Source organism: Sipha flava, unplaced genomic scaffold (genome assembly GCF_003268045.1).
Source record: "Sipha flava isolate LNK unplaced genomic scaffold, YSA_version1 39_pilon_pilon, whole genome shotgun sequence".
NCBI lineage: Eukaryota > Metazoa > Arthropoda > Insecta > Hemiptera > Aphididae > Sipha > Sipha flava.
In genome coordinates this window covers 414,117-439,411 of record NW_020273107.1, presented here as the reverse complement: position 1 = coordinate 439,411, position 25,295 = coordinate 414,117, and the positions used below count along the sequence as shown (strand labels likewise).

Genomic DNA, 25,295 nt, shown 5'->3' with positions numbered 1-25,295 from the left:
TAGGATAGTCTTCGAATGCGATAAGTTGTATTTGTTAATGCATTTCTTTTAAGGATTTCACTGTGTGTTTTGGAATATAATCGCACATTAAAATACAGGGAGATAACTGAAAAACATAAGTTAGAACAATCCATCAAAATATTTTATAGATGCTATCTCATAAAGATAAACAGCTTTAAACAATAGTTTAAATTAAATAAAGCATAACCTGAGTAGGTTAACGCATTAAAACACTTCACCAGCGTGAAATGCACATTTTTCCCATTTGAAAGTTTTCGGGCGACGTGATATAGTTTGTCAACAAATCAAATTCAAAGTAAGTGTAGATTTTCTATCTGTTCAGCTTGGGTGCTTCAACATTTCACGCGGTTCCCGGGAACGAATCGGTCGACGTTATCCGAATAACGACGAAATTACACAAATTATCCGGGGAATGTCAAAGACACGATTGTTCGATTGCTGACGTTAACCATTATACGGGTGATCTGAGATCCATTGTCTACAAGCGCACAAGTCACAAGTGTTTAATAGCAATCAGTGAGCAAAGCGGAATCGATTGAAAGATTTAGAGAGTTAGTTTCTTTTTTCTAACTCCGTAGTGCATTAGGTGGATACACGGTGCGGTCGGTTGAGTCTTACACGGCGACGAAAATTTCAATTGAAAAAAACTTTTATCGCCAAAGTTCAGCTTAGTCTATCAGTTGTACATTTTTGTGTATAGGTTATGTAAAGTTAGGCGCATTCAATTGTGATGTATTCACTGGAGGTGTCGAGCATATTCGTAATTTCTTACCACTTTGAATCGTGCAGGTAGTACGATAGTATCAAATAAATTTTATGATAATCTCAAATAAACATTTTGTTTTCATATTTTGTTGACCGCAAAACGCACAACGTCGAAAATTCATAGAATTTAATCTGTAATAAGAATAACTCAGTAATTTAAAGATTATAAAAGAATCTCTGTGAACAAGTACTACAACTTAGTAAAATGAGTAAGTTCGTTGGGATTTGGAAACAAAATTAAAACACGATTCGTATAGAATATAATAGTTTGATATTTTTCAATACATTTTGAAATACAAATACATATGAAATGTAAAATTATTAAAATTACCGTTAAAATATTTTTCGCTATTGTTTATGCTCAAAAGTTTTCAGTCGAGATAACGATTACTCTTCAATAACAAAAATGCACACGAGTTCAATTTCAGCATTTTTTCTTTTTTTATTTTCTCTCTCCCGTTCCGCCCCCTAACTCTTTATATTTTTTTAATTTGGATGAAGTGGTCTATAATTTTTTATTTATTAAAACTTTCATTTTTCGCCGTTCTATTGTGGTACATATATTTGAATAATATATAAATTAATGATGCGGTTACGTGTTAACATCCTATTTTTAACAGGCTACGCAAGCGAGAAGAAATAGAAAATATCAAAAGCTCCTTATCGAAACGATACATTATGCGATAATGTGCAATTACTTCCGCTGATTAGCTTAAAACTATCACGGGTCACCTAACTTGTTTATATCGATGAAATAGTTATATGATATTAATACGGTTAAATATGGTGCCAATTCACCTGGTGCGATTTTACAATGTCTTAAAAAAATAAAATTAATTAACAATTAAAATTCGTCGACTGACATTATTCAATATTTTTAGGTTAAATGTCAGCGCACATTGTTTAACTGTTTCATTTAGGTAGTATATTTCCGCATATCTATAATATTAGACATTAAAGAACACATTATGAATTTGTACGGTAAAATAGATAAATCGATATTTTTATTTAATTGAAAATAAGAGATTTCTTAATAACAATTTACTTTATTTAACAAAAAAATCAACAATTAAAGTGTCATCATTAAGTGACTTCTTTTATGAACATATACTTTTACTCATGTTATTTGTTTTATTAAATTACATATATGTATTATGTCTACTGATATAGATTGTATATTTCGACCTAAAAGAAAATAAAAAAAAATGTAAAAAAAAATACGACCTAAGTCTTTAACACATCATTATAAAATATCAAATTTTGTCTCATTCCCTATAGGCTGTTCATTGGTTAGCACTACTCCAAAGAGCAAAGTGACAGTCAGTGGTCAGTCCCAGTGGACCTGCCCAATTATATATCTTACATCATTTATTTTTTGAACTGCGTGATTCACAAACATAATTCAAAACATTTTTTAATTATTTTCTTATGTATTTATTAATATTTTATAAAACAGCATTGATTGATTGTATAATAATTTGTATAAATTATAATTTATAATGTACGATCAAAATGAGCTTACGAATTTCTATCCTGGAAGTTGGAAAATTGCTTGTCATTATTTATTCTACATAAAAATGTATGATGTTAAAATCGGTTATATTTTATTTATACTATAGGTATGAATTAAACACTAGAAATAAAATATGAACAATGTATTTTAAAGTAAATCAAATAACATTGACATAATTTTATTTGAAAATAACAATAAAAAGGTATTTTAACATACGTGAATTATATACGTAAGCGTGCTGATGTAGACTGAACTATGTACTGGATACTTGAATATTATTATAATAGGTGTATATTGTTGATGGAACGTATATATGATATGTATATTATCAGTTTTTGTAATGTTGTATGAATTATAATGGTATGACTAACGAAAAGGTCATAAATTTACGCGAAATAAAGGTTTATTTTGTATGTAATTTGGTGAACAATAGGTACTTAGATTTTTCAAATTCACAAAACAATTTACCACTAATTGAAATCAAACCATGATTTTTTATTTATTTATTTACAATTATTTTAACGTAATACATAAGCTTAAAATGCTATTCGTTATGAAATATTAAAGTTTACAATAATAGTAAATATGAGTAAAAAAAAAAAATACAATAATTAATACCACACAAAACTATATATTAGTAACTAATAAGTGTCAAAGTTAAATTATTTACCTATAGTATTTGTTTTGTTATTTGTACTTATAAATATAGCTGTAAGTAAACTTTCTGTTTTCATAAGTTGTAAAAGATAATACTGCTTTTTGTCTTTGTGTTGTTTATTTTAAATGATAGAAAATACAAAACTTTCTTATGAAAATGATCTTGCTACTGCTGCTGAAGTTGTGAAACAAAAGCTATTTATGTTTTATATTCCATTTGAAAATTGGCCAGCAAAGTTTTCATATATCTACTGACATTAATCATCTGTTCACCTGTTCTGATTGTATGTACATAGTGAATACATTAAACCTTATATATCCCTAATTGATAACGTGTTATGCCCTAATATTATACATAACTTTGACCTCCTAATAGAGTCAGAAAAACAATAACATTATAAATAATAACATCAATCTCTGTGGACTATTGGGGAATTCATTAAAAACACATTGAAGTAGTTAAACAATAAATTTATCAATGGTGGAAACATTTTCATATTAAACAATTAATTTCAATTTATAAATTTAAACTGATGTAGTATTGTATTTATATATTTTTTGATCATCGTGGTGTATATACCACAACTATTATAAATCACGTTTAATATACATTTTTTTAATGTTAAAATAATATTGGTTTCGGCTACTAAATAAAGGAAACAAAAAAAAAAAAAAAAAAAAATGAAAATAGTTCTTAATTTTTCTATGTAGACTAGTGTGTCGGAAAATGGACCACAGGTGTTACTGTATAGAGGTCGCTTCGAGTGTGAAACACTTTTTAGATGGCAACAATACTTTGAAAGTATTATGCAATATACATCATATAATCGGAAATAGTAATAAAATGTAGAAACCATAATTTATAAAGACTAAACGTTCTGTAGCCGAAAGTTACTTATGGTATGTGCTCTAATTGCACTATGTGTTTGATAATTCTATTCAAATGTAGTTATATTAAAAAATGTATAAAATGTCATAGTATCTTTAAAAGGTCGACTTCTTTTCAAAATCAATCGTCAAATGTGATGATTCAAATTGTGTTTAAATTTACCTTGATACTCAACGATGTACTCCGTATGTCACTCTCATGTCACTGGGTTTACGACCGTGAAGTTGGCCCCCCACTTTATCCTATCGACTTCAAACCTTCACCAATATTTCGGAACTAATTTGGAACTATTTGGAACCGAGTTTTCAGAATTTGGAACTTCACATTTATTATTTTGATAGTATGAAAACTAAAAGTATTTTAAAAGTATTCGGAATACTTTTGAAGTATTCTTAATATATCATACGTATAAAATTGTATATTTATTTATATGTATATTGAACCATTTAAATATAAATTCATAAAAATAAAACTTTATGGACTTGTCCAATAATAATAGCCTGAATGTATTGTGTTCAAAATAGTATAAAATTATATGACAAGATAAGGAAAACCTATAATAATATGATTTATATTAACTTTATCTTATACAATGTAGTTTGTGTTCGAAAATATTGAAGTATACTTACTGTTATATTTTATACGTTCATAGATATTTAGTTAGTTTTAATATAGTTTTCGAAAATTTCTAATTATATTGACAGTTTAAAATAATAATGTCAAAATTTAATGTCATATAAAGCTACGAGGAACTAAAAAATTGTCCTCATTGAATTAATAATGCCTGGGTGAAGGATATAACTTTTTCAAGTTGCCAATAGTTGTTTATATGTTGTAAATATTTACATAGATAGCAAAATTTTGACAACTACAAAAATTATGCTTCCTAGTTTTAAAATGTAAATTTTAGATACCTCGAAATCTCCCTCCTATGAGCATAACAATATATTAAGGGCACATATGGTCCGGAGTTTAAATATTATATTTCAATAGTAAAAATAAATTGTCTGCTAATCATAAAGATATATTTTAAAATGTTCTATGGTATTATATAACATTTATAGATACTAGTAATGCAAATTAATTTTTTTACCAAATTGAAAAACAGATTTCTATAAACAATATTTTAAGTATGTACTAAGAAATATAATTTTGAAATTTCAACTTTGCAATTTTTAGATATGTTTTCTTTTAGATAACTAATTTTCCTTTTTTAAAGCATTAGCTAATTTTAAATCTCACAATTTTAATTTATTATTACTATTTGTTTTTAAATCTGTAACCTATATTAGCTATAGGTATTTCGGAAAACTAGATTCTAATTAATTTCAAATAAGATTCAAAATGTTGATGAATGTTTGAAGTCGATAGGACAAAGTGTGTGGTGGGAGGGGCTACGTGGATTTGTACCCCTCGATCGAAAAAACTTTTATTCAGGGAAAAGGGTGAAGTTCCAAATTCTGAAAACTTGGTTCCAAATAGTTCTAAAATAGTTCCAAAATATTTATAAAGGTTTGAAGTCAATAGGACAAAGTGGGGGGGGGGCTGCGTGAAATTGGCCCCCAACCGAAAATCTCTTATTTCGAGAAAAGGATGAAGTTCCAAATTATAAAAAGTTGGTTCCAAATAGTTCCAAATTAGTTCCAAAATATTGATGAAGGTTTGAATTCGATGGACAAAGTGGAGGGAGGGAAACTTCACGGACGTACTGGGTTCACGTGTAATGTAATATATGAACAAGAACTGAAGTTTAAAAATGTGGACCGTATGGATTTTGTCCGCTTTTTTTTTATCTCGCTTTTATTGTTTATTAGTTAACTAACTATTTTGCTGTAATTTAAAACTAATATTTTATTCAAATTTTTAAGATTTGTTTTAAATTGTAATCGTTTCGATCCACTATTAATATAGATTAATAATAATTTATTTATACATGATATTTTAAGTATTTTTATTAATTACTATTTGTGAGCAAATTGGACAATATAAAATGTGTAAACGAGAAAAGTTTTTTAATTTATATTTGACGAAAGGTACACAAAGACCAACTGCAGTTAACGACGATACTTTACTTGAATAAAATTAATTTTTGAACATTGGAAAAAAAATGATTAAAACGCATTTTTCAGCAATAAATAAAATATTAGTCCATTCAAGTTTCACGTAAAGTTTGAAGTGGTGTGGGTTGATATATTTTTTCGTAAAAATACACACACACACACACACACACACACACGCGCGCGCGCGCGCATATGAATATCTATTATTTCTTATAATACAATAATATAATGTATAAGACCAAATTAAAAGCACTAAGATGGAATATATGCAATATGTACCTACATAATTTAAATACAGTACCCATTATGATTATTAATGAATTCAGTTTTGAGAGGTAGTTTTTTACGTTTAGAGTAAAATTTAACTCCATCAATGTTTTTTCAGCCTTAAAGGGATACGTATACCAATTGCGAATGCATATTATTATACGCGAATCGCTGGAATATTTTTACAATAAAATTATTATTATACGACCTTAACAACAATATTATTATTTGTAAATGTACTCGTATAGGCTTATTTCAGAATTAATACACTTCAAATTTTACTCAAACCCTGCGATTTTGGTTGGACGATTATGTGAACATGTGTACCTACATTAATTTTCATTTTAAAACTCATTCTTCAAATTCGTTAGATTCAAATGCTTTATAACATTTTTGAAAACGTTGGCAAGAATACAAAAATTATTTTCATTATGAAATGTTTATAAAGTTGTTGTTTTCAATAGTATATATTAAATATTATGTTCAAAAATCATTTATTTTTATAAAGTACTAGCTTAATTATACAGTCTCACTAGGAAGATATTTTATTATTTCAGATTAGAGTAATTATTATTTCAACGTAAAAAAAGAGAAAGAAAAAAATAGGTGAAAAATGCGCACTTGTCGGTTTCTGATATTTATTTTTAATTTATATGTTTTTTAGTAAACCTCAATCGGTGGTTATCAAAATAAATCTATTAAAAATTCTTTAACAGGTAACCTTTGTATGAAAAAAAATGTATGCATCTAATCCAGAGTTTAAAATTTCACCCTTAAAAATGTGATTTTCGAAAAATCTTTTCATTAGCGCATCTATAAATAAAAATATGTGCATTCCTTCAATATTTCAAATGGCTTCTTACGTGAATCAGTGTGTGAGTGAGTAGAACTATGATATATATAAATAGATTTTTAGTCTTTCTATATATATTATATAAAAACCGTATTCATTCAATTTTTAATAAATTGTATATACTTAATGGAATTTTAAATATTGTTGAATTTTCTTAAGGCTGAAGATTTGCAGAGGATATGAGTGTGGGGTGTAGTTTAAAAACCTTCGTTGTATACTTTTAATTTGAAAAAGTTTTATTATTTGTTGTTCTGCCTCAAAATAATATATTTTACCCACACACACACACACACACATACACACACTCTCACTTACCTTGGTAATAAATTAATTACTCGTGAACCCTTAATCGGTTTAGCGTATGTTTGTCATGCATATACCTAATGCATTTAAAATAATTGTTACTTATTTCAGAAACGGTACGATTATACGCTGGACCGTATACACTAAATAATCTAGTGTGTGTAACAACATAAATATTATTAATTATGTTTAAATTACAATAGTTAATACTCAAAAATTTACGATAAATATACATTTTAATCAAACGATTTTATATTTCGGGGATTTTTGTTGATTATAATATTATTAAACATACATACATGTATATGTTTACATCGTTTATTGCATTAAGTGACATTACTGTTACAAAACTATGATGAGTATAGTGATTGATGTAACAATAATTATTATAAAATAATTGAGTTATACCATAATATAGAGTTACTCCATAGAATAGCGTCATGCGTGTGCAGTTTTATGTATATTTTGTTTAAAAACACTTAACGAATTACCGCCTATGTACATTAATAATTTTTAACAACTTTCTTACACAATATTATTGTTTGTCCCTAATAAATAATAGTAAGTAGATACTTCAGAAGTGCTTGTTGTTCTACCAATAATATGGTAAACACATAACATTTATTAAATATTTTATTAATTTAAAATACACACTTTACACGTGCGTATTACGGCAAGTAGGTAGTACCTATTTACTAATAAAGTTAAACATTAAATAATAAAATTAATTATTTTTAAGTAATCGTGTGAACACTGTAATATTAACCGAATACACAATAGCTCTCTTAGCTCATCCGTGATCTTTGTTTCAAATTCCAAATAAAATATGTGTACTAGAGATTTTTTTAATGTTCCCGTTTACTTAGTTAATATTTAATTTCAATGTTTCAAATTCTAAACTATTGGTTACCTCTGGTCTGGTTTGGGTTTAAGTATTTATTAAAATATTTATGACATGAATATCGTAGGACGATTAATCACGTCGGATTTCTCAAAACTGTGTTATTGTTGCACTATCCGCAATAGGTGTAAGCACAATTATCCTCCAAATTACTTTAGAATTAAGTCGGTGTCACAATAAAATTACGGTACATGGGTTATATTAAATTGTAAATAAACAAAAAAAAAAGGATAAGCTTAATGTTTATTACACTTTATTAAAAAAAGAATAACAATAAAACATAGCTAGGTTTTAATTACCTGATTATATTAATGAAAAACAAATTACACAGTTAAATTAAAAAATAATTAAATTACGTTTTTAATATGTAACATTTTAAGACTTTTTGTGGAAACGATTTTACTTCATTAAAAATACAATAATAATAATATGTTAATAAACTGAATAGTGCAATTCAAATTAACTAAATTAATGTATAAAACATCGAAGAGCACTCTAAAGCCTACCGAGAATTATTTTTATGATTATTTTAGTTATATTTTTAGCAAAACACTTTATAACCAATAATAAATTCAATAAATTAAAAGTTGTGTTTATATTTCCTGAATATATAATGTATTTCTATTTTTTATTTTTTATTCTATTGAGGATATTATATATATATATATAGTTAAATGGATTGGATGAAAATGTTGTTGTTGGTTGATTGAAGGAATAAATGCATTAAGGACATAAGTCGAATAAAGAAGATTATTTTTTCCTCCAATTGCATACACATGTTGTTTTTCCCGAAGAATGTTGATAGAAATCTGGTTTGATCGGTCTACCTAATACGAATAAAGAAAATCTGTTCACCACGCAAAAATAAATTTTTTTTTCCCCTAAATCCGAAGTTTTTTCATGCACTAAAAGTTATAATCTACAACATTGGAACGGAAGAATATTGAGCTTTTTTTTTAACCGATCTGTAACGGCTATATTGATCCAAGATTTCGCATTAAACCGTTTCACTCTTCCATTTAAAACAAATTGAATATGGTATCATAAACAGTTTACTATTTGCATACAATATGTTTATCTGTCTGCGTGTTTTTTTTTCCGAACGCAATCTCAGGTCTAGTCAATCACTAGGTCTTAATTATTACACGTGAAGCTTAAATTAAATATGGAATATTTTAATGCATTTTAGTTACGGATAATTTTAACTTTACAATAAAAATATATTTGTGATAAATAATACGTCTTAGATGCAGTGTATCAGTTTGATAAATTAAGTCGAAGTGTTAAATTTTGAGTAGTATAAAATGTAACGTTTTAAAAATATTTAAATATAATATAGAATGTGTACTAAAAGTAAATAAATAATGTATATTAATTGAATTCTCGGCATGTTTAAAATATTTCGTCAAATTCCGAAAATCGTTGATAACATTTTGAACTTTCCAATGATAATAATCAAGAAATATAAAATGTATAGTATAATGACGCAATATTTGTACTGGCATGGCCAGTAATGGTAAAAAACAAAGTTAAAGACACGTTTTTATGTTTTATTAGGTAAATTTTAATATAATTTAATAGTCATCCAGGTATTGTTACATTGTCCGATTATTATTTTCATAACTGATTTGAACTAAAAATGCTCTGCCTGATACTACAAAATAATCCACTTTCTTTCAATGAAATACCGTCATTGGAACTCGGAATTAACTGTGTTTAATAAAAAACAATTAAACAAAATTTACAATACAACCTATTGATGTATTACAATAGAATAATATACATACTTAGTGCTGCATAATAGTAGAAAGGTGCTATTCGTACGTAATAATAAGTGACTCTATTAGTGTAGTGTTTCTCGGAAAAATTCTTCAAAACGTTTTAGAAGGCTGCATTTGTTGTATTCCGAGTTTTTTTTTCTAGTACAAGCGATTTGGGATCCTAGTTTTTTATTATTCGAGTTGCGGTTAAGTTAATATCTACTGATAAATCTGATCTCAATAATATTATCGTCCTTCATTCGATAATAACGACAACCAAAAACCATATTATGTATGTTTATAACATATTGATTATTATTATTTCAAGATAGTTTTCAGACTTGACAGTATAATGTTGATACCAAAATACGTCTTGATCGTCGCTATACCACAGACAACAACATTTAGCCGTTTTCCTAATTTTGCTGTACTAAAAACAGTTTTAAAGCATCTACTCAATTAAATAGAAATCTATCTGTAGTACTGACAGCTACAGACAGTCATAAGCTTATACGAAAATGGGAAGGAAAACGAATCTTAGAATATACAGTTTTATATTAAAAACATTTTTAATTAGCATATACTCGAGCCGCAATTCGGAAGAAATTCTTATCGTGGCATGCAACTAGCGACCATCATAGGCGTAACTAGACCTAGGGGGAGATTCCAACCCTAGAATTTTTATAGAGATAGGAAATGAAATGGGAGGCTCTACCTCTCTCCCTCCCTCTGTACTCGTTAGTCGTTGACACCATTTATACGTTAATGTTACAAACATAAAATCTGTACATTTATTTTTCTGAGTGACGAATATATTTGTATTTACTTTCAACTTATTAGCACAACATGACATGATATACGGTAAATCATACACGATGATATAATAGTTTGTCGACAATAAAGAAAAAGAAAAATGTTTCCAAGACGTTGTTAATAAATAATAAAGCGATAATTTAAATTTTACACCGTAATTACCATTTTGGGACTAGGATTTATGAGAGGGGAGTAGCTTAGCCCCGCAAGCCCCTTAAAAGTTACGCCTCCGGTAACCACCCTTTGTGTGTGCATTCGTTCGTAGATCTTACGCTTTTGGACAGTGCGACGGCTAAACGAGTTTAATTTCTCAATCCGGCAATTAAAATTAATGATAACAGTCACTACATACGCGTTGGCCGTAATTACAATGATATGACGAACAACACGGCCGTTCTGAACCGTACGCGATACGTCGTCCGCGTACTTAGTCCTTACGGGACGTGCGAAACGTTCTCCCATTACGGTCTCGTTATTATATCGTTACTGTTATCATTATTACGTTCCAACGTTTTGCCGGAGAAACGGTTTTGTTAAGACATGTGAGCGCGTGCACTCTTACCATCGGTTTGCGTAAACGATTCGTTTATCGCGCGATGAGCATGGATCAAATTTGTTGACGATCGGTCGGCGGTTTTCTCTCCGTCGTTTCGCTGTACGCCTTGCAGCGGATATTGTACATCGGAGAGATTACACGTGCGTTTCGGCGATTGGCGGCGGCATGGTAAAAGAATAGATTATCATTCGACAGACGTTTTTTCTTCACCAATGCTGTCGTTGTTTACCGCATTTTTTACCGAGATTTTTCAGATGTTCAATATCTATTGATTTTTGAAAACAATCTTTCTATAGGTGCACTTGTACCAAAAAGACTTAATACATATTGGCAAACTATTTCCAAGGTTTTTTACTGGGATCTCTTTATTTTTCATAAAATTTTAAATATTTAGCCAACCCCCTCAGTTGAAGTATTATTTTCTCTCCATTTAGACATTTTTTCTGAATTCAAAAACTTTTTAAATGACTTATTTCATCAAAAAGTAGGTCTTATTTAGTTTTCGTCAGTTGAATTTTTAAAAGCATCACAAGAAAGTAATACTGTTCTTCCATTCAAATGAATCTCGCGAAACAGATCTAAGAGAATAATCTTAAGTCATTCATATTGGCTGATCATTTATTCAAATGATTTATACAACTATCATAAAAGTCTTTAGCTTGAAGTGAAAACTGGTCATGATACTTAAGTTATATGGAGTTTAGATAATGATTCTCTCACTTTGGTTGGTAAAAATATTTCTTTTTCTCTGTGTGTTAGAATAACAATGAGCTTAAAATATTCTAATGCTATTTCAATTGCACATATTTTATCACCTTCAATATTTAAAATAGTTTGATGAAATAAAAATTAATTGTTGTGAACAAACCAAAACCAAATTTTTCTAAAAGGATTTTTAAAAAAACCTTTGAAGATTTTTGGGCATTCTACTGAACTAAAATACTCGTATTCTTTTAGTGGCTTAAGCATTTGTAAAATTCATTCAACAGCAATCATTAAGCTTAAGAATCTGGTTTTTGAAAACGACAACATTTTTTTATACTCAACTTTTATAGTATCACGAAAATTTTTTAATGAACTAAATCTAACAGTGTAAATGTAAAAATATATAATACATTTTTACAACAGTTAGTTCAATATCAAAAGGTAAAACGTCAGTCGAATTTTGAATGCAATTTATTTATTTATTTTGCATATGACTATCGGCTGATTTGAATTTATATAAATGTAATAGGATTAATACTAATGATAAAGATTGAAATAAAAATAATAATAATAACAATAACTAAACAAAGAAACACTAACTAATAAATAATATTAAAAATATGTGTGTAATTGTTTAGAATGAGAGCCACACATCTAACACCAACAATGAAGAAAGAACATGAATAGTTTAATTTTTTGAATAAATTTTTTTTTTCCTTGTCTGTTTGATTTTCCAAAATTAATGTTAGTATTATTTGTAGATAAGCCTACGCGCTTAGATACAATATTCAGTTTGATTAAAGAAGTAAAAACATATTTATTTAATATATCAGATGTTTCTCCAGGTAATGCTTTAAGTTCTAATAACTTAATTTTTACTGCTATTTTAAACTGAAATATTTAAAAAGTAATGGAAATATTTGTATTTTTTAATGATTAAAATCATTACACTAAAGTATATAGCATTTTGTAAGGATAGGTTCCATCTGAATTCGGTTTCTTTGTCTAACACATTAGTGATTATACATTTAGTTTTGGTTCTATCTAAAGAAAATTTTGATTTAAACAATGTTGCAACTAACTTAGAAGTAAAATCTAAAGATCTAAAGATCTAAGGATCTAAGGATCGTTTACCTTTTGACTAGATGTACCTAGCAACATTTAAGGCTACTTGATGTTTTTGTTTTTTTTGATACGATTTGTTATATTGCTGTGCCCGCTATTTGATATATAAAATTCAGTTTTACATATTTCACAATACACAATCTGAGGAGATATTAAAGTCGATTTTATAAAAGTAAACTCATTCTGAAGATTTGAATTAATTGCGCATTTTCTACGTGGTGAACTCATTATACAACAATTTAAAATTATATTAGTTTTGAGTACGCTGGTACGTTCTCTCGTAGGTCGTACTTGCCTCAGTAAATATTTATTGTTTCCCATTTATTTTTGTTAGCTATTATTCTATGAAATTTTATCTTCAGTTTGTAGATATCTACAACCGTGGTAATTTTATAGTTAATATTATTGATATAACAAAACAGAAACAATTTAATTAACCACTCCACCGACCGATCAGAATGCTTTAGTCTGAACTAGTGACGTGATGAAATCAAACATTTTCATAGGCAAGTATATTTTGTCGATTTCCACCCAACTTCCAAATAACTGAGAGGCGATCGCCTCTCGATTACTCACATCGCTTACTACTGGTCCGAACCACAAAATATAAATTAATGACCAAATTATAAAGAAAACATAAACATATATTTAGCCTATAATATTTTTTTTAAAAAAAAGAGAGCAATTTCATCTACTATTTTTAAGGAAACTGGACACGCATCAAAAAAGAGGTACTGTCTTACGAAAAAGAGTACGTCTGGTCACCATAGTTATTAATCCTGTGCACACATTTGTGCACGTAGACCGACTTTAACGATCCTCAACGCGATTTAACGTTATTTATTTCTGTCGATCTAATTGTTTATTCGGATCGAACGATTTCGTTTCGATCACTTCTGTTTGTACGAGTCGGCGCGATTGATATTGAACCGTACACGCGCGGTCGCCGCGGCGGTGCCAACTCGATCGTTCTTTTCGGGTATCACAACGTTTCTACATCCGCCGAGTACGATAATAATAACCCCGAGAAATTTTCGGTTCGTGGAATATAATTGATGTAGATTTACATCGAACCATCTAATCTTATCTATTGATTGTTATTATTATGTTCATTTTTGTATTATAATTATTTTGCGTCCTCGGTCTGTAACACCTTCTTGCACACTCCGTTAAATAAGTCATTTACACCGCAGCCGCTATTGTACCGAGCTTGATTGTCTTATATATTATACCGCGTGAACGATAACCAGCACGACGCTGTTTTAAGATGAGGTAACATTTTATGGATGTCATGGATCAGCGGGGTGTCCACTAGAACAGCATTTCTCAACCTGGGGGTTGCGAATTTCTAGATGAGGCGCAAAAATCATTAGAGGCTTATGTCGAAAAACAAACTTCACATTAATAATAAAAAAAATTAATACATAACCGTTATGATAAAGATAAAAGAGTTTACAGTATGAATATACTATAAACTGCGTTAATTGTGATTGTTTTAGATTCAAAAATTTGTTTAGTCGTGGTTTGATACTGAAAACGCATAGAATAACGTATTTTCTAATTATAACATACAATTTTTGTATTTAGTTTTTAATACTGCCTCGGAAGAGAATACTTTTCGTAAAAACAGAGTAACGGCGAATGGAACTTATGTCTTCAATGCTTTTGTTACTAAATTTCTGATCAATTTCATGAAGCGATCCTAAACGTATTTTAATCTTAAGATGAAAATTGTAGTTGTATTGTTTTATCAGATTATAACTCTAGGGGTTTATATGAATCTTAGTTAGTAATTTATTAATTGAAACTATGTTTCGATCAAATGGATTAAGATAAAATTTATATTCTGAAGCCAAAATCCTAATAGTAAAACAATTATATTATAAAAAAAAAAAAACTATATATTACATATCTAGGAAAAAAAATTTAATACAACCGGTTGTTCATACTTATAACACAAGAACTGTAAAGATAATATATCCAAAAATTAATATAACTAAATACTACAATAGCTATTTGATAACTGAATTATATAATAGGCTATTTAATAAGATTCCCATTATTATAAAAAATGATTAAAATTCAATGTACCACCATGTAAAAAAAACACGATTAAATGATAAAAGAAAAACACGATTTTTTGTATGAATAATACAACAAATTATGTTTCTTTTTTTATTAAGGGATACTGAGATATAATAGTATTGTTAAAGACATTGAAGACGAATTCAGTATGGAAAAATAATAAATCCTTACATAATAGCGCTCTGTAATAAAGCGAATGCGTTTCAGATAATTAAAAGAGAGGTGATAGATAAGAAAATCGTTTATAAAAATTTTGTATATAATTTGTTAAGCGAAGGTAGAAAACTGTGTGTAAAATATCTGCATTTATAGCAGCTAAAAAGGAAAAGAAAGAAAATATGCAGATGGGTAGTATTCCGAATACAATATTCGGAATACTGTATTCAGAATACTTTTTAAGTATTTTGAATATTTTTTAAATACTTTTTTTTGAAAGCATTCAATAAAGTATTTTGAACACTTATAACGATTAGTCTGAATACTATATTTCGAATACCGTCAAATCATCTTTTTTTTTAAAATTATTTTATTACTTCTCCGTCGTATCTTGTATAAGCTAATGTCAGGTATTTATTATTATTGTAAACCGTAAACTATTAGAGTTCTAGAAACTAAAAATATTTTAAAAGTATTCGGAATACTATTTTTTTAAGTATTCGAGTATTTATTCTAAATACTTTTAAAAAATATTTTACCCAAGTCTGAAAATATGTGAATTGAAAGATGGATGACAAGTAAACGAATGTTTATGAGATTATAGAGACAGAAGATAGAAGAAATGCAAAGGACCATTGAAGAATGGATTCGACTAACTTTGGAAGAAAATTGTTGTTTATTGTTTAAGTCTAGAAAAAGCATTGTTTAGTTTGGTGAAGTAAGATCTATTATTACTTTATTATCAGTTAGAACTGTCTAACAATTACATTTCAAAAACGTATTTGAATTATTCCTTGTAATTTTTATATCTTTCACGAAGTAAAAGTAAATTAAGCCAATAGTTTTCAATAAATAAAACAACTATTTGAATCACAAGTACAATAAAGTGATGCATATTATTGTTATATAATAACAGTTGGAGTATTTTTTAAATGGTATGGTATTTATCGCTACTATCTGTATTTGGCACTGTTATATACTAAACCTTATTGGAATTGTATACAGTAACTGTTATTAACTGTTAATAATTACATTTTTTTTGAGATAAAGTTGTACCGATGAAATTATACATCTACTTTGATGAATAAAGTATTTTTTAGATCCCAAGTAAAGTTATTGGTTCCACAACGATGTATTTTTTAGTTCATTGTGTAAAAACTTTATAGTTTATCCGATCGAAGAAGTTCTGTGAAAGTTTTCATGGTCTTTTTTGTGGGCTGAAAATTAGATACAGATAATACTTTAATTAGGTTACATTTCGAAAACACTTGTCTGTAAGTATTGAAAAATTTGCTTACAGAGCGAATAAAATGGCCGTAGCCATTTTCCTCCAAAAACAAGATACCGTTTTCCTCCACTGTCTATTTTCCTCCTCCTCCTCCAAAAAAAGTTGGTTTCCATTTTACTTCACATTATTTTTGACTAAAATTATGTCTCTTATACTATTTTATTATTTTATTTTTTGGAGAAAAATGGTCAAGAATTATTATTATTATTATTTTTGAGGAAAATGGACTGTGGAGGACCCGTCCAATAAAACATTGCATATCATATAAAATCTAGATTTTTCGGTGTTATTTATGAAAAATGTATTCTTTAAAATTTAAATTTCAATCGATTTATTTCGAAACATTAAAGTTATTGTGTACTTATAATTGGAATTCTAGTACACATTAAACAATCGTAAAAACTCGAATTCATAAACGTTTTACGGTAAAACTCTTGATTACGCGTAGATATTTCTACAACATTTGTAATTCTCGGTATGAAAACGCTTCAAGCACATGGTTATTCATATCAAGATCGATAAATTTGTTAAAGAAATTGTATTTTGCGAGAGAATTTGAATTAGTAGATAAAATGAAAAAAAAAATCGGAATTATTATTCGGTTGGAAACAGTATAGGTAATAATTGTCGGATGCGACGGTATATTTTATCATATCGAATTCATAACGATGACACGACATTAGTCGCTTGCGATGCTATGAGTCGGTGAAGTGAGGAGAGCGTCCGACACAGAGTTGCACAGTGACCGTCGCGTGTGTACCGATTTTTTTTTTTGTTTTTCAAATCGCGGAGATCGAAAATTAAAGTAAGATTATGAATAAAAATACCACTGTTTCCCGTAAAATAACGTGCCCGTTTCCAAGTCCGGTTCGCGACGGAAAATTAAGTGCTTAATAAGATTATAAGTATAATCTGCAATCACCCGCGACCGTTTCCGTACGATATCTTCTACCCGATAACTTTCGTCGTCGATTCGCATTCCGATTGCACGCAGTCCGACATGTCGGACAGAAACTCAACGCAATTAGGTCATTATTGTACGCCAGTTTATTCCCCAACACGAATATAAGTGAATGAAATGATTGTGTTTTAAGTACATTTTTTATTAATTAATTGTTTTAAACACTGAAATAAATATTAAATATAATAAGTATTGTAGACTGGCGAAAAGGATTGCCTGTGAACAAAAAACCAGTAACTATTTCCAATCTTACACGTGCAGGTAATTATTTTCTAAAAAAAAAGTGTCTCATTTTTCAAATAATTGTTCAACTTTCTCCAGTAATTATTCAAAAAGGTAATTGTCCATTTACAAAAGTTTTTTGTATGACGATAGATTTTCATTTCTTAATTCTAAACATAAACTATTTGATACGCTATCCCTATTTCTTCTACTAATCCGTTGTCGAACTCATAATCTTTTTTTTTTTTTTAAAGTTTTTAGCTTCTTTTTAAAGATTTCTCTGCGAAACATATCGCAAACAATAAGTATTCCCTTTTTTGTTTGATCCGTTTAACGGACTCATTAAAAATTCAACAAAAAAAACGCAACATTTCTACCCACGATCAGATTAAACTTTTCAAACCGAAAAATATTCAAATACATACAAGAATAACAATTATACCAGCAAGCATACACGTGAACCTGCATTTGTGTATTCTTGCATGATACATATCGCAAGCTAGAAATCGCAACAGCGTGAACCCAGCATTGTACTCCAGTGGTGGTTCTTGAGAAGGCACAAGGGAAAGGGGGGTTGGCGAAAATATTTTGCATATACTTCAATTTGCATACATATCCCATTTATTTTTTCCCTATTGTTTGATACATGAGGAGTAACTTTAAGTTTTATAAACTTTATTCCACAATGACATAACATAAATATATAGGTAAATAAAATATAGGCCAGTAATAAGAATTAAAAAAATTATTTTTTATTCAAACTTAATTAACAGTCTAACTTCTATAGAAGCAAACATTTTTGTAAACAGTAAACAGTTTTGACATAAAATTATCGCCTAAACGGTTTTTAGATAACTGATTGCTCTTTCATATTTTTAGTTATTACACGGCTCAAGGAGGGGGAACGGTTCATCTATCGCTCCCCTCGTAAAATCGCCACTGTTGTACCCACAGCAAAAACTTAATCGGCGGGCAGCGACCGAGGCGAACACGACTTTTTGAGTCGACAGTCGGGCCGAAAACGAAAAACAATCGATAAACATGACCAACGATTTTCTGTATTTCGTCGATCACTTGTAAACCATGGACCGGGCGCGAGCTTTTCGTTTGACGTCGTGCGTGCATTATTTTTAACGTGTAATGATACTTTTCACCGTCGGACGTTACACGGCGTTCGGATTTCGTATCCGACGTATAGAGTGCGTTTGCACGCATACTTTCTACTTCCGCGGTGGTTGTTTCGAATTTTCGCCTTCGCCCGACCGAAGGTAAAAGTTAAGTACGTTCTGGACGCGCGCACGCGTTTGAACGATTACTGGTCCGACGTCCATGAGAATAATCGTTGCCGCCGCATCGACTACACGTGGATACGCGAGCCCAGGGCGAACACGTGCGAGCCAGTGCAGTATTTCCTAGTGAATACTATAAGCTAGTGCTTAGGGTGGCGAATCATTTTTAATATTTTATTTTTTATCGTATGTAACTAGAACTAAAATAAATACAACTAATTGTAAAATGTTTTATTTTACTGAAGCCAATGGGTACTAGGCAATAAGTATTTAGTTTTGAATATAATTTAAAAATTACTGTTTTAAGCATTTTTTACTACCATGTTTTTTATCATTATATTTTATATTGTATTCTTATAATTCAGTTTTTCATATGAATGTATGCATGCAGTTTTTGTAACAGCTGTATATTTTTATTTTACATCATTAAGATTTTAAGTAATAAAGGAAACGACTATAATCGTGTGCTTTGACAACATATTTTAGACTAGAAAAGAATTTATATTAAAAGGCGGCAATTTGTTTAGTGCTTGAAAAACGAACCCGGGTGCGCGAGCATCGTGTTATGCGAGCGTGGGGAGCTGGACGGCGCACATGTGCCGTAAAAATTCCTCCATGACCGCATCCCTGGGCCGATTTATATTTTTTCGAACCGATTTTGCGCTCGCGCTACATTAGCGACCATGTGCAAACGTCAATTCAGAAAGGCTATCAAATCCTACCCGTGTTTCTGTGAACCCTCGAAAGTGATACGACGTGACGTCGTACGCGGCCGACTTTAACGTGCTTGTAAATATCGTACGTCTGGCGCGTCCATCTCGTCACGTGAATTTAGCTCGAAGACGTGTCCAAGAGAGTTATGGGTGGGTGAATGATTGCAGGATTCGGTCGCAGCGTCCACAGATATTTTATTAGCTAACACTTGGAATCACATATCTCAATTTCGATACACGTAGGTTCCGCACGATATTTCGGCAGACAAAATTTATCGCAAAACGTGATGAATCGTATTTGACAATTTTTTTTTTTTTTAATACTTATTCATAGTATTTGGGGTGTTTTTATTTCTCGATTCGCGATACATATTGATTAGCACCCCTCAAAAGAATTACGTGTAAGCCACAGGTTCGGATTGTATAATAATATGCTTTTAGTCTGTATACGTACAATAAATAAAACAAATAATGCGGTTAATACCGAGGACAATGGAGATGGTATTGATCGATCAGTGGCGTGGTTATAAACTAACGGCTTCGAGGGAAGTATAATGGCCGAGTTGTTAAAATGTTAAATTTTTAATTTGACTTTCTAGTTTTTTTTATGTTGTGAATAATCGTTTAAAAATAGTTTGTGATCAACCTTTTTGATGCATTTTATCAACTGTACATTTATTGCTTGCTTCATTGATTTGTTAGTTGTACATGTATGATCGTAAACATTTATTGAGCCGTATTGCGGAAATATATATAACGGCATGAAGTAAACAAACAACACGAATATACGCTGACCACTAATATAATTCAAAGTTCAAGTGAAATAGTTTCATAAATATCACGACTGTTATCTAAATATCGGTTTCGTAACACAGATTATGTAAATCGTTCTAATCGTTCTTATTGTCTTGTCCTCGAGCGCTTTAAAACTATTGCTTCAACAGTTATTTATCGATACGGCATATTATAAAAATTAAATTTACGTAAACTATTATAATATATCATCATCTTCAGGAACAGGTAAAAATATTGATTTATTTACAGTTAAATAATCAACGAAACGTAATTGATTTTCGAAAAATGTGTTATTCCATCAATAGCTTGAACCCTAAAGCGTGTAATTTGTATAAAGTGTAAAAAAATATTTATGAAAAAAGTTTCACTTACCGCACAGAAGCGGAGTATTACACTTTTTCAATTTATTTTTAAAAATATAGTAAATTATGTAGTGTGGCTTAGTGAACCATCAGGTAAACATTTAGTCGATTTTTCATCATATTCTGATTGACATATCTAAGGATATAAAGTTTTCTGTGAAAACTAAAAATTGAAAATTGTTATGATAAAACATAACAACAAAAAAATCAAGTATATGTTAGAAAAAAATAAAAATATTTTGACGAGTTATTTCTTTTTTACTATACCTTTATTCGTAGAAATATTATGACGTGACAATTATAAAAAATGTTCAGTTTAAATTTATAGGCTAAGTGTATTTCAATTAATCGATTTTGTGACTTGTTTTATTTAGAAATAGTCATTTGTTTATAAATTATAATTTACTTACTTTTAGAACGGTAAAAATCTATTTGTATGGTATAATTATTACTTTAATATAGTTATGTATATGTGTTAACAAAGTTGGTTTGTTTATGAAATATTTAAAAATATTTATCTACAATAAGTGTATAATTGCATTTAGTATATTATAGTGATCATTCGAAAATTCACTTAATGAATAATTTCCTATGTATACACTAAACATTTTAGATTTTTAATAACAGTTCAACATCAATTTTGAGCAGTTTATTTATTCGGAAGGTTAAAAATGGTATTATACTGTATAAATTTATTCGAATGGGTTAGAAACAGTTGATTAAATAGTATTTAAAAAGGTTTACCATATTGACTAGGAAAGAATATTCATAAATGTAAAAGTCAATAGACACTTAATTTGTTATTTTAATCAGTGACAATTAAAATTATCAAAAATACAATTAAAGTTTATCGTTAAGTAAATAGATAATATAAAAAGTTGATTGTACCTTAAATATTATTGAAACCATTCAATGTTGAAAGTTGTAATGCATTTGATTTTATTTAAAATACGAAATAACTAATGATTATCACCCGAAATACTGTATATCAAAGTAAATTTATTAACACTGGATTTTATGAAAACAGTTATAAGTTAGATGATTTTTTTAATTAGTATAACTTAAATACTTATTCATAATTTATGAATAATTTTATTTTCAAATTATAGTTATTTTCACTTAACGTTAGTATAGTTATTACTTCTTAAATTTTTCATTATATTATTTTATATTTTTTCTATATATTATATACTATTAATAATAAATCAATATATGAGGTCTTAAATCATTATAAATGATCATTAATAAATATTATCAACATGTAAACATTAAAATTTTGCATTGTAAAATATTTTTTTATAAATGTATTAAAAATCAGTATGACACATATACTTTATAATCGATGAATTTTATATTTAGTTACAAAAATAAGAAAAAAATTGATTACGTATAGTTTCTAGTCGATGTACATATAGAAGAATTGAGAATAAGTAGGGATGTAGAAAGTACTCATGCGTGGACTTACAACAAATTGAAGTACCTTTTTAATGTATAATTTAATTAAATAAAACTACACGATAAACTTGTCGACTGTTTAATATAATTAATATTTATTAAGTTTGTAAATATATGTCAAGCTTTTTCACATAAAAAGATGTAAAACATTATTTGGCTGCATTGTATTTAAGAAATTAAAAATTGTTAGTTTGTTTACGTAATACATGTATACGAAAGCATTTTTATAATTAATAACGTACAATCTATGAACAAGTACAAACTTTATAATGAATATGAATATAAACGAAAATGTTATAAGTGATTGTCGACCTTGTTAATGCATACTCGTATAATACAATTAAAATTAAAGCAGTTTTTTTTTAAGTTTTATGAATGTTATTAGCATAGTAAAGATGATATTTTATGAATTAGGATGAACGTATGTATTTGATTTTTCGATAGTTGAAGTATTTTTAACTGTTAATGCAATTATTTGTTTATTAAACATGATGATAAGAAAATCAATATTTGAAGTTCAACTGGAAAGACATTTGGGCAGAGTTAATTCTTTATTTTAATTTTCTAGGGTATTATTGGATTTAGTACCAAAAGTAGTAAAAGCACTGGGTGGATTTAATTGAAAATGAGTATTAGAGGTGGACTCCGGGGTTTTATTGATAAGATGAAGAGTATTATTTTAACGATTTGCGGATTTAATTTTTTGGTGATTATAAATATTTTGATAGACTCAGGACCCTTTGAAGTTGATCGTATAGTCTTCGAAGTAGAGGGCGCATTTTATTTAGCTACTCCGATCCTTGTTGCAGTTTTCAGATAAGTGAACCACACCATATTTGTGTCACTACATGGTTGGTGATTGCAATGATTTTGTGTGTATACATATTCTTGACAATTATAGCATTGCAGAGGTCCCCGTTTGATTTCATGAGATTTCTCTAATCTTAATTCAGTATTTTATAATTAATTGATGATGCAATATATATTGTGTTCTTATAACCGTTAACTTCGAGATCTTCAGAAACGATTTGAAGAGAACGATTATTTTTTTTTTTTTTATATTTTGTGGACTATTTAATTAATGCATTATTAACACATAACGATTGATTAATATTCATGTAATTAATAAAACTGATAACGGAGCAAACGAACGTAATGAGCGTGTGATCATGTTACACATTATCGAAGCAATGAATTCTTATTGTGATAAATATATTTTATTCATATACTGTACATGTATACTAGGAGCCAAAATTTAATTTTAACAATGCGTTATTGTCTTACAGTGTCCGACAGTGATGTTTGGTGCCCTAGAGAGTTTGATGGTTGGTCGTGTGTTAATCGAACCAAAGCTGGTGGAGTGGCCACATTTCCGTGTCCTTATTTTATTTTGGGATTCGATTCAAAGCGTAAGTATACAATATTTATTAAAATAATAAAAAAAGAAGCATCAAGATTGGAAATTATTATTTACCTAGTAAAATATTTATATACAATCTTATCAAACCTATTTTTAATATAAGCTGTAGCTATGCTCTATATAGTATATTATACAATTATATGCTACTATGTTCACTTGATTTATGCGTTAGCTATGTGAAAAAACGAGAATACATGGAGGCCTATCTTGAAAAAAAACATATGACTATCGTTAAACGTATTCGTAAATTGTATTAAAATATTAGGTATATGAATTGAAAGTATTTCAAGTGATGAGTGGAGTGACATGTGAAGATAGAATAAGAAACGAATATGTAAGAGACAGTATTGGTTGTAGCATCGATAGTGGATAAGACGAGGGAAAATAGATTGAGATGGATTGGGCCTGTGGTGAGATAAAAGGAAATAAAGGCAGTAAAAGTGGTTATGAAAATTAACGTTGAAGGGGTAAGAGAAAAAGGAAGACCAAAAAAGATATGGTTGAATACGATTTGGAATGGTACGAGAGCTGTTGGAGTACGCGGAGAGGATGTAGAAAATCGAAAACAGTGGAGATTTAGGACAAGGGTGGCCGTTTACAAATATTTAAGAGAAAGGCAAAAGAGAATAAGAAGTTACTATTAAGAATACAAGTGTATATTCGGTCACATTATAAGTATTTGAAATACAAAATGCTTTTTTTCAAGAAGCATTTCAAATATGTTGTTACACATTAGTAACACGGTGCACGACGTTACGTCATGAATTGCGTATGTTGAGGTGGACAATATTTCAAACTAATAACCGGTTGAAACCGAAATTACTTGGATTAAACACTTAAATGGATATGAGCAGTTGCAGTTAAATTATTCCATCGTGATGAAATATTGCTCGCAACGCGCGTTCGAATGAAACCGTGTCGTATGTAAATTGTACCCGAAAAAATAGCAGTCTATCTGCTTCGATAACCGATAGTACGGCGGCGAGGGGTCGTGAACTGTTCTACTATGTCACGCGACGAACACCGTTGCCCCGTGCGCAGAACCATGTTTTATCATACGGGATTATCGTTGGCGTACGTTTTATAGGAAATTTATTGGACTTCGGGAGTTTACCTTTGCCTGTCCCATTTAATCCGGACGAATAAGTTTCCAGATATGAGTATGTCTGTGTGTGTGTATTGACGTCACATTTCACTGTGAATCGGGTGGGCCCCTTGAGAGGGTTCGACTTTTCTTCTATTGTCCTTTCCGTTCGTTTGTTCTTATAAAACCGAAATAAAAACATAACACCCCAACGGGAGACAAATATAATAATAATAATAATAATAATAATAATAATAATAATAATAATAATAATAAT

At 29.1% G+C, this 25,295-nt stretch overlaps 1 protein-coding gene across 4 annotated transcripts in view; it reads left to right on the top strand.

Annotated features, from left to right (window-relative positions):
• Positions 1 to 25,295, top strand: part of LOC112688476 (calcitonin gene-related peptide type 1 receptor-like) — a 106,888-nt gene that overhangs the window by 30,418 nt on the left and 51,175 nt on the right. For all 4 annotated transcript variants that reach the window (XR_003149064.1, XM_025561666.1, XM_025561667.1 and 1 more), the window contains exon 4: positions 23,801 to 23,923. Coding sequence is in view for 3 of the 4 variants with exons in the window: in XM_025561666.1 (XP_025417451.1) it covers positions 23,801 to 23,923 (123 nt within the window). In the remaining variant the exon portion in view is untranslated. The remainder of the gene's footprint in view (positions 1 to 23,800; positions 23,924 to 25,295) is intronic.